Source organism: Oncorhynchus nerka, linkage group LG10 (genome assembly GCF_034236695.1).
Source record: "Oncorhynchus nerka isolate Pitt River linkage group LG10, Oner_Uvic_2.0, whole genome shotgun sequence".
Lineage (NCBI taxonomy): Eukaryota > Metazoa > Chordata > Actinopteri > Salmoniformes > Salmonidae > Oncorhynchus > Oncorhynchus nerka.
In genome coordinates this window covers 96,576,343-96,588,551 of record NC_088405.1, presented here as the reverse complement: position 1 = coordinate 96,588,551, position 12,209 = coordinate 96,576,343, and the positions used below count along the sequence as shown (strand labels likewise).

General features: G+C 43.8%; 1 protein-coding gene across 2 annotated transcripts in view; it reads right to left on the bottom strand.

The window, feature by feature from the left end:
- LOC115116653 (coronin-6-like) overlaps positions 1-12,209 on the bottom strand; it is a 47,053-nt gene that overhangs the window by 28,896 nt on the left and 5,948 nt on the right. The window contains exon 2 of one of the 2 annotated variants that reach the window (XM_065023985.1): positions 5,039-5,238. The exons of the other annotated variant lie outside the window; for it this stretch is intronic. Within the exon in view, the coding sequence (XP_064880057.1) occupies positions 5,039-5,236 (198 nt within the window). The 5' untranslated portion in view covers positions 5,237-5,238. The remainder of the gene's footprint in view (positions 1-5,038; positions 5,239-12,209) is intronic. 2 annotated transcript variants of the gene reach the window in all.

The window sequence follows — 12,209 nt, the reverse complement described above, 5'->3', positions numbered from 1 at the left end:
TCATTATGGCCAAACAGTTCTATTTTTGTTTTTGTTCAGACCCGATGACATTTATCCAAAAAGTACAATCTTTGTAGCCTTGACATCATTTTCTGGAATTTTCCAAGCTGTTTAAAGGCACAGTCAACTTAGTGTATGTAAACTTCTGACCCACTGGAATTGTGATACAGTGAATTATAAGTGAAATAATCTGTTTGTAAACAATTGTCGGAAAAATTACTTGTGTCATGCACAAAGTAGATGTCCTAACCGACTTGCCAAAACTATAGTTTGTTAAGAAGAAATTCTTGGAGTGGTTAAAAAATTAGTTTTAATGACTCCGACCTAATTGTATGTAAACTTCCGACTTCAACTGTATATATAGACTCTCCATCCATCTAATATATAACCATGTCTATCTCCCCCCTCTCCTACTCTGCTTCCCTCTGTCCATCCATCTAATATATAACCATGTCTATCTCCCCCCCCTCCTACTCTGCTTCCCTCTGTCCATCCGTCTAATATATAACCATGTCTATCTCTGCCTGTGATTATTATTATTTGACCATGCTGGTCATTTATGAACATTTGAACATCTTGGCCATGTTCTGTTATAATCTCCACCCGGCACAGCCAGAAGAGGACTGGCCACCCCACATAGCCTGGTTCCTCTCTAGGTTTCTTCCTAGGTTCCTGCCTTTCTAGGGAGTTTTTCCTAGCCACCGTGCTTCTACACCTGCATTGCTTGCTGTTTGGTGTTTTAGGCTGGGTTTCTGTACAGCACTTTGAGATATCAGCTGATGTTCGAAGGGCTATATAAATCAATTTGATTTGATTTGATTTGAGTGTTAGGTAGGGGGACCTGCGCTGTCTAAGTGAAGGTAGGAAAACCCTGTTTTAGGCAACACCTTGCTGTGTGAGGATAGACTGAGGAGACCAACGGTACATCTCAGGAGCTTTGTCCTCCATAGAGAGATAACACCAAAAACACATATCTCACTAGACTTCAACAACAGCTGAATTAATCCCCTAGCAAGGATGTGTATACAGACTGAATAAGGAGGCCAACATACACACCTTGTTACATACACACCTTGTTAAAAAAACAGCCTGTTACAAACACAGCCTGTTACAGACACATCCTGTTACAGACACAGCCTGTTACAGACACATCCTGTTACAGACACATCCTGTTACAGACACAGCCTGTTACCAACACAGCCTGTTACAGACACATCCTGTTACAGACACATCCTGTTACAGACACATCCTGTTACAGACACATCCTGTTACAAACACACTCTGTTACAAACACACTCTGTTACAAACACACTCTGTTACCGACACACCCTGTTACCAACACAGCCTGTTACCAACACATCCTGTTACCGACACACTCTGTTACCGACACATCCTGTTAAAAACACACTCTGTTACCAACACAGCCTGTTACCAACACAGCCTGTTACCAACACAGCCTGTTACCAACACAGCCTGTTACCAACACACTCTGTTACCAACACAGCCTGTTACAAACACACCCTGTTACCAACACAGCCTGTTACCAACACAGCCTGTTACCAACAATGTCTGTTACCAACATAGCCTGTTACCAACACAGCCTGTTACCAACACAGCCTGTTACAAACACACCCTGTTACAAACACACCCTGTTACCAACACAGCCTGTTACCAACAATGTCTGTTACCAACACAGCCTGTTACCAACACAGCCTGTTACAAACACACCCTGTTACCAACACAGCCTGTTACCAACACAGCCTGTTACCAACAATGTCTGTTACCAACACAGCCTGTTACCAACACAGCCTGTTACCAACACAGCCTGTTACCAACACAGCCTGTTACCAACAATGTCTGTTACCAACATAGCCTGTTACCAACACAGCCTGTTACCAACACAGCCTGTTACCAACACAGCCTGTTACCAACATAGCCTGTTACCAACACAGCCTTTTACCAACACACTCTGTTACCAACACAGCCTGTTACCAACACAGCCTGTTACCAACACAGCCTGTTACCAACATAGCCTGTTACCAACATAGCCTGTTACCAACACCCGCATAAAAAGAAAAAGAAGGTTGCATGGTGTTCTATTGCTATATTGATGCAATACATTTATTAATTAGCCAACTTTTCTGCTTATACATAGCTGCTTTATTGAGGAACGTTTCCCTTACTAACACTGTGATACGTGGTTGCCTTACCTGGCTACCTTGAGATGAATGATGTGGTTGTCCCACCTAGCTACCTTGAGATGAATGATGTGGTTGTCTCACCTAGCTACCTTAAGATGAATGATGTGGTTGTCCCACCTAGCTACCTTAAGATGAATGATGTGGTTGCCTCACCTGGCTACCTTGAGATGAATGATGTGGTTGTCCCACCTAGCTACCTTGAGATGAATGATGTGGTTGTCCCACCTAGCTACCTTAAGATGAATGATGTGGTTGTCTCACCTAGCTACCTTAAGATGAATGATGTGGTTGTCTCACCTGGCTACCTTGAGATGAAGGCACTAACTGTAAGTCTCTCTGGATAACAGTGTATGCTAAATGACTAAAATCTCATGTAAAAATGTTGGGCCAATTGTGCTATGGGACTCCCAATCACGGCCGGTTGTGATACAGCCTGGAATCGAACCAGGGTCTTAGATGCAGTGCCTTAGACCACTGTGCCACTCAGGAGCCCAAGTATACTCATCCTAGCTATACTTATTTATATAGCTATACTCATGTAGCTATGCTTATTAATCTATACGTATTAATCTATACTTATTTATCTATACTTATTTATCTATACTTATTTATATATACTTATGTAGCTATACTTATCTAGCTATACTTATGTAGCTATACTTATGTAGCTATACTTATTTATCTATACTTATTTATATATACTTATGTAGCTATACTTATCTAGCTATACTTATGTAGCTATACTTATCTAGCTATACGTATTAATCTATACTTATGTAGCTATACTTATCTAGCTATACTTATGTAGCTATACTTATCTAGCTATACTTATGTAGCTATACTTATTTATCTAGCTATACTTATTAATCTATACGTATTAATCTATACGTATTAATCTATATTTATGTAGCTATACTTATGTAGCTATACTTATCTAGCTATACTTATGTAGCTATACTTATGTAGCTATACTTATTTATCTATACTTATGTAGCTATACTTATCTAGCTATACTTATCTAGCTATACTTATGTAGCTATACTTATGTAGCTATACTTATGTAGCTATACTTATTTATCTATACTTATTTATCTATACTTATGTAGCTATACTTATGTAGCTATACTTATGTAGCTATACTTATGTAGCTATACTTATCTAGCTATACTTATTTATCTATACTTATGTAGCTATACTTATTAATCTATACTTATCTAGCTATACTTATTAATCTATATTTATTCATCTATATTTATTAATCTATATTTATTCATCTATATTTATTCATCTATATTTATTCATCTATATTTATTAATCTATATTTATTCATCTATACTTATTAATCTATACTTATCTAGCTATACTTATTTATATAGCTATACTTATGTAGCTATACTTATTAATCTATATTTATTCATCTATATTTATTAATCTATATTTATTTATCTATACTTATGAAGCTATACTTATTTCCTGTTAACATATTTGTTATTCCTTTAGTTCTATTGTTTCTGTGTGTTCTTCCCTGTGGAATGAAACACACACACACACACACACACAGACAGTAGGGGCGTAGAGATTACTGTACACACACACACACACACACACACAGACAGAGACAGAGACAGTAGGGGCGCAGAGATTACTGTACACACACACACACACACACACACACACACACACAGAGACAGAGACAGTAGGGGCGTAGAGATTACTGTACACACACACACAGAGACAGAGACAGTAGGGGCGTAGAGATTACTGTACACACAAACACACACACACACACACACACACACACAGAGACAGAGACAGTAGGGGCGTAGAGATTACTGTACACACACACACACACACACAGACACAGACAGTAGGGGCGTAGAGATTACTGTACACACACACACACACACAGACAGTAGGGGCGTAGAGATTACTGTACACACACACACACACAGACAGTAGGGGCGTAGAGATTACTGTACACACACACACACACACACACAGACAGTAGGGGCGTAGAGATTACTGTACACACACACACACACACAGACAGTAGGGGCGTAGAGATTACTGTACACACACACACACACACACACACACACACAGACAGTAGGGGCGTAGAGATTACTGTACACACACACACACAGAGAGACAGAGACAGTAGGGGCGTAGAGATTACTGTACACACACACACACAGAGGCATTAGAGGCGTAGTGACGTAGAGATTACTGCACATTGTGTTCTGGTTGAATCCTGATCCCTGTCGTTGAGTTGATTTCAATGGGTCACACATTTTTTATATATTGTCAGTTTTCCCTATCCTATCCCATTTTTGGTTAGCAGTGGCTATAACGTTAAAATAGTTTTAGTAAATCAAAATCAAATCAAATCAAATGTATTTATATAGCCCTTCGTACATCAGCTGATATCTCAAAGTGCTGTACAGAAACCCAGCCTAAAACCCCAAACAGCAAGCAATACAGGTGTAGAAGCACGGTGGCTAGGAAAAACTCCCTAGAAAGGCCAAAACCTAGGAAGAAACCTAGAGAGGAACAAGGCTATGTGGGGTGGCCAGTCCTCTTCAAGCAATGCAGGTGTAGAAGCACGGTGGCTAGGAAAAACTCCCTAGAAAGGCCAAAACCTAGGAAGAAACCTAGTGGCTTTGGAAACAAATCCGAACCATGGATGACTGTCTGTCGGCCCATAAACTTGCTTTCAAATACAGGTAAAGGTCAAGAACAGATACCCTTGACCTCCAGACCCTCAGCTGTTAACCAAAAGAAGTGGTAGGGTTACTGCTTTGCTATTAGTTTAAACTGCGGATTGCTCCTTTACTGACCTTAGAGAGGGGCAGGACGAGGAAGGCTCCGCCCCCACTGGACTCCACGATGACGGCCAGGAACTTTGGGTTGACGGCACAGAACGAGCTGTCCCACGTCACCTTGGAAACGCGTATGTCATCGTAGCCCTGCTCAGTCTTCACCGCCTGGCCAAAGACGTGTCGGAACTTACTCTGTCGTACGATGCTGCGACTCATCGCTATAGAGACGAGGGAGGGAGGGGTCGGGGGGAGAGATAAAGTTGAGTGGGAGAGGGTAAGGTTTGGGCTGCGACTCATCGCTATAGAGACGAGGGAGGGAGGGGTCGGGGGGAGAGATAAAGTTGAGTGGGAGAGGGTAAGGTTTGGAAACATCTACTCAATCAAGGGTTTTTCTTTATTTTGACTATTTTCAACATTGTAGAATAATAGTGAAGACATCAAAACTATGAAATAACACACATGGAAACATGTAGTAACCAAGAAAGTGTTTTAAATAAGTCAAAATGTATTTTATATTTTAGGATCTTCAAAATAGCCACCCTTTGCCTTGCTGACATCTTTGCACACTCTTGGCATTCTCTCAACCAGCTTCATGAGGTAGTGACCTGGAATGCATTTCAATTAATTTAACAGGTGTGTTAAAAGTTCATTTGTGGAATTTGTTTCCTTCTTATTACATTTGAGCCAATCAGTTGTGATGTGACAAGGTATGGGTGGTATACAGAAGATAGCCCTATTTGGTAAAATATGTAACATTTCAACAATTTTGAAAGTTTTTTCAAGTGCAGTCATAAAACCAACAAGCGCTATGATGAAAGTGGCTCTCATGAGGACAACCACAGGAAAGGAAGACCCAGAGTTACCTCTGCTGCAGAGAACAAGTTCATTAGTGGTAACTAACTGCACCTCAGATCGCAGCCCAAATAAATGCTTCACAGAGTTCAAGTAACAGACACATCTCAACATCAACTGTTCAGAGACTGCGTGAATTGCTGCAAAGATTTGCTGCAAAGAAACCACTAGTAAAGGACACCAATAAGAAGAAGAGACTTGCTTGGGCCAAGAAACACAAGCAATCGACATTAGACCAGTGGAAATCTGTCCTTTGGTGTGATGAGTCCAAATGTGAGATTTTTGGTTCCAACCACCGTGTCTTTGTGAGAGGCAGAGTAGGTGAACGGATGATCTCCGCATGTGTTTCCCACCGTGAAGCATGGAGGAGGAGGTCTGATGGTGAGGGGGTGCTTTTCTGGTGACACTGAAATTATGGGACATATTAATAATATTCCACACGAGGCCACTAGATGGCGATTTGGTCATTTGATTGCAGAAAAGCTACTACAGGAAATCAAAACTATTTTTTTCTCTTGCAATTGCATAGCATAGACTATAGAAATGTTGTGCAACATGGGTTTATAGGAACACATTTCATTCCATGCATCAACCAGCTACGAGGAGAAACTTGTGATCCTATTCAGCTCAAACTCTAAAAGCCAGGTCTCTCAGGAAGTGCTTGATTTGATTTTCAATTGCATTTGCATTGATGGTCAGAGTGGAGCGAGGGACAATAGAGCCCTGACTACCAGGCCATTAGGACTTGATGGAGGGACAATAGAGCCCTGAGTACCAGTCCATTAGGACCTGATCTGATGGAGGGACAATAGAGCCCTGAGTACCAGGCCATTAGGACCTGATGGAGAGACAATAGAGCCCTGAGTACCAGTCCATTAGGACCTGATGGAGGGACAATAGAGCCCTGAGTACCAGGCCATTAGGACCTGATGGTGGGACAATAGAGCTCTGAGTACCAGGCCATTAGGACCTGATGGAGAGACAATAGAGCCCTGAGTACCAGTCCATTAGGACCTGATGGAGGGACAATAGAGCCCTGAGTACCAGGCCATTAGGACCTGATGGTGGGACAATAGAGCTCTGAGTACCAGGCCATTAGGACCTGATGGAGGGACAATAGAGTCTGAGTACCAGGCCATTAGGACCTGATGGAGGGACAATAGAGTCCTGAGTACCAGGCCATTAGGACCTGATGGAGGGACAATAGAGCCCTGAGTACCAGGCCATTAGGACCTGAGGGAGGGACAATAGAGCCCTGAGTACCAGGCCATTAGGGCCTGATGGAGGGACAATAGAGCTCTGAGTACCAGGTCATTAGGACCTGATGGAGGGACAATAGAGTCCTGAGTACCAGGACATTAGGACCTGATGGAGGGACAATAGAGCCCTGAGTACCAGGTCATTAGGACCTGATGGAGGGACAATAGAGCCCTGAGTACCAGGCCATTAGGACCTGATGGTGGGACAATAGAGCCCTGAGTACCAGGCCATTAGGACCTGATGGAGGGACAATAGAGCTCTGAGTACCAGTCCATTAGGACCTGATGGAGGGACAATAGTCCATTTAGGACCTGATGGAGGGACAATAGAGCCCTGAGTACCAGGACATTAGGACCTGATGGAGGGACAATAGAGCCCTGAGTACCAGGCCATTAGGACCTGATGGAGGGACAATAGAGCCCTGAGTACCAGGACATTAGGACCTGATGGAGGGACAATAGAGCTCCAGGTCATTAGGACCTGATGGAGGGACAATAGCCAGGCCAGGCCATTAGGACCTGATGGAGGGACAATAGAGCTCTGAGTACCAGGCCATTAGGACCTGATGGAGGGACAATAGAGCTCTGAGTACCAGGTCATTAGGACCTGATGGAGGGACAATAGAGCCCTGAGTACCAGGTCATTAGGACCTGATGGAGGGACAATAGAGCCCTGAGTACCAGGCCATTAGGACCTGATGGAGGGACAATAGAGCTCTGAGTACCAGGCCATTAGGACCTGATGGAGGGACAATAGAGCCCTGAGTACCAGGACATTAGGACCTGATGGAGGGACAATAGAGCCCTGAGTATGTCAGGATTCACGTAGCGGTCATGATTTGGGGCTGTTCAAATGTTTGATATATTAGAATAATTGATTATGCTTATATTATAAGTCCTCCTTACATTTATAGGGTCCTGACTACAGATTAACAACATATATATTATATAGTTTATATATTTTTATAAGTATATATTTTCATGATATAGTTTTAGAATTGTTCCACAGTTGATTTCTCATTCACTCACTCAATGTGTGACTAAGACAGAGCTCTGCAGGGGAGTGTGGGAGATTTTTATTTATTTAAAATTTTACCTTTATTTTACTTTATTTTACTTTGTCAGCTCGGGGGTTTGAACTTGCAACCTTCCGATTACTAGTCCAATGCTCTAACCACTAGGCTACTCTGCCGCCCCAGAGACTACTCAGACGTTCTGCAAAAAATCAACTTTGGGGAGGGGACATTTATTGCCTAGCTTTTAGATCATCTGAATGGTTATGGGTCTGAATGGTTATGGGTCTGAATGGTTATGGGTCTGAATGGTTATGGGTCTGAATTAATAACTGCTATAGTCTACCACCATCTGAATGGTTATGGGTCTGAATTAATAACTGCTATAGTCTACCACCATCTGAATGGTTATGGGTCTGAATTAATAACTGCTATAGTCCACCACCATCTGAATGGTTATGGGTCTGAATTAATAACTGCTATAGTCCACCACCATCTGAATGGTTATGGGTCTGAATGGTTATGGGTCTGAATGGTTATGGGTCTGAATGGTTATGGGTCTGAATGGTTATGGGTCTGAATGGTTATGGGTCTGAATTAATAACTGCTATAGTCTACCACCATCTGAATGGTTATGGGTCTGAATTAATAACTGCTATAGTCTACCACCATCTGAATGGTTATGGGTCTGAATTAATAACTGCTATAGTCTACCACCATCTGAATGGTTATGGGTCTGAATTAATAACTGCTATAGTCTACCACCATCTGAATGGTTATGGGTCTGAATTAATAACTGCTATAGTCTACCACCATCTGAATGGTTATGGGTCTGAATTAATAACTGCTATAGTCTACCACCATCTGAATGGTTATGGGTCTGAATGGTTATGGGTCTGAATTGATAACTGCTGTAGTCTACCACCATCTGAATGGTTATGGGTCTGAATTGATAACTGCTATAGTCTACCACCATCTGAATGGTTATGGGTCTGAATTAATAACTGCTATAGTCCACCACCATCTGAATGGTTATGGGTCTGAATGGTTATGGGTCTGAATTAATAACTGCTATAGTCTACCACCATCTGAATGGTTATGGGTCTAAATGGTTATGGGTCTGAATTAATAACTGCTATAGTCTACCCACCATCTGAATGGTTATGGGTCTGAATGGTTATGGGTCTGAATTAATAACTGCTATAGTCTACCCACCATCTGAATGGTTATGGGTCTGAATTAATAACTGCTATAGTCCACCACCATCTGAATGGTTATGGGTCTGAATGGTTATGGGTCTGAATTAATAACTGCTATAGTCTACCACCATCTGAATGGTTATGGGTCTGAATTAATAACTGCTATAGTCTACCACCATCTGAATGGTTATGGGTCTGAATTAATAACTGCTATAGTCTACCACCATCTGAATGGCTATGGGTCTGAATGGCTATGGGTCTGAATGGTTATGGGTCTGAATGGTTATGGGTCTGAGTTAATAACTGCTATAGTCCTCCACCATCTGAATGGTTATTGGTCTGAATTAATAACTGCTATACTCTACCACCATCTGAATGGTTATGGGTCTGAATCAATAACTGTAATAGCCTACCACCATCTGAATGCAACGATATTCGTGTGATAGGCAGTTTTAAAATTCTGCAGCTGAAATAAAATAAAAATATAATCTTTACAATTAAAAAACAAAGTGACATAGGCTATGCTGCAGCAAACCTTTTCCCCCTCAGGAGACTGAAAAGATTTGGCATGGGTCCTCAGATCCTCAAAAGGTTCTACAGCTGCACCATCGAGAGCATGGTTGCAGCACTGCCTGGTATGGCACCTGCTCGGCCTCCAAACACAAGGTGCTACAGAGGATAGTGCGAACGGCCAAGTACATAACTGGGGCCAAGCTTCCTGCCATCCAGGACCTCTATACCAGGCGGTGTCAGAGGAAAGCCCTAAAAATTGTCAAAGACTCCAGCCACCCTAGTCATAGACTGTTCTCTCCGCTACCACACGGTAAGCAGTACCGGGGCCCCAAGTCTAGGTCCAAGAGGCGTCTAAACAGCTTCTACCCCCTTTAGACTCCTAAACATCTAATCAAATGGCTACCCAGACTATTTGCATCCCTCCCCCCTCTTTTACACTGCTGCTACTCTCTGTTGTTGTCATATATGCATAGTCACTTTAATAACTCTACCTACATGTACATATTACCTCAATTACCTCAACTAACTGGTTCCCCCCCACACTCTGTACCGGTACCCCCTGTATATAGCCTCCACATTGACTCTGTACCGGTACCCCCTGTATATAGCCTCCACATTGACTCTGTACTGTAACACCCTGTATATAGCCTCCACATTGACTCTGTACCGGTACCCCCTGTATATAGCCTCCACATTGACTCTGTACCGGTACCCCCTGTATATAGTCTCCACATTGACTCTGTACCGGTACCCCCTGTATATAGTCTCCACATTGACTCTGTATCGGTACCCCCTGTATATAGCCTCCACATTGACTCTGTACCGGTACCCCCTCTATATAGCCTCCACATTGACTCTGTACCGGTACTGTCACGCCTTGGTCATTATATTTTGTGTTTTTGGTATATGTTTGGGTAAGCCAGGGTGTGACATGGGTTTATATGTTGTGTTTCGTATTGGGGTTTGTAGTAATTGGGATTGTGTTGATTAGGGGTGTGTCTAGTTAGGCTTGGCTGCCTGAGGCGGTTCTCAATTAGAGTCAGGTGCTTCTCCGTTGTCTCGGATTGGGAACCGTATTTAGGTAGCCTGTGTTCACGTTGTATTTCGTGGGTGATTGTTCCCTTTCTTTGTGTAGTCACCAGATAGGCTGTATAGTTTCACGTTCCGTTTGTTGTTTTGTATTCTCCCAGTTATTTCATGTATCGCTATTTCCTTTATTAAAGCTCATGAGTAACCTACACGCTGCATTTCGGTCCGACTCTCTTTCCACAAACCCGTTACAGAATCACCCACCTCTCACGGACCGAGCAGCGTGTTAACAGGCAGCAGGAGAAGCGAAGAGAGGACGTTATGGATATCAATGGCATGGAGTATACGACGTGGGAAGAAATCGACAGGTGGGCGGACGACCCAGAGAGAGTGCAGGAGCCCGCCTGGGATTCCCTACAGCAATGCGAAGAGGGCTATAGACGTATGGAGTCGAAAAGGAAAGCACGGAGGCGCAGAGTGAAAACCGAAAGTAACGGGAAAGCGCAGAGAGAGAGTGGCTGAGTCAGGAGTCAGACCTGAGCCTACTCTCCCTGTTAATCATGAAGAACAGTTGCAGTGGGAGAGACTACACCATTTGGAGATTTGGACATGGGAGGAGGAATTAGACGGTAAAGGACCCTGGGCGCAGCCGGGAGAATATCGCCGTCCCAAGGACGAAATAGAAACAGCTAAAGCGGAGAGGCGCAGGTATGAGGAAGCAGCACGGCGACGCGGTTGGAAACCGGAAAGTCACCCCAAAAATTTATTGGGGGGAGGCTAGAAGGGAGAGTAGTTATGCCAGGTAGGAGACCTGCGCATACTCCCTGTGCTCACCGTTGGGCTAGAGAGACCGGGCAGGCACCGTGTTATGCTATGGAGCGCACGGTGTTTCCAGTGCGGGTCCAGAGCCAGCTGCGACACACACCAGCTCTTCCTATTGGCCGGGCTAGAGTGGGCATCGAGCCAGGTAAGCTTGGGCAGGCTCGGTGCTCAAGAGCTCCAGTGCGCCTGCACGGTCCGGTCTATCCAGAGCCACCTCTACACACCAGTCCTCCGGTAGCAGCTCCCCGCACCAGGCTTCCTGTGCGTGTCCTCAATCCAATACCACCAGTTCCAGCACCACGCACCAGGCCTTCAGTGCGCCTCGCCTGTTCAACACAGCCAGAGCCTTCCTTCCCTCCTACGCTGTCGGAGTCTCCCGCCTGTTCAGCGCAGCCAGAGCCTGTCTCCTCTCCTGCGCTGCCGGAGCCTCCCGCCTGTTCAGCGCAGCCAGAGCCTGTCTCCTCTCCTGCGCTGCCGGAGCCTCCTGCCTGTTCGGAGCAGC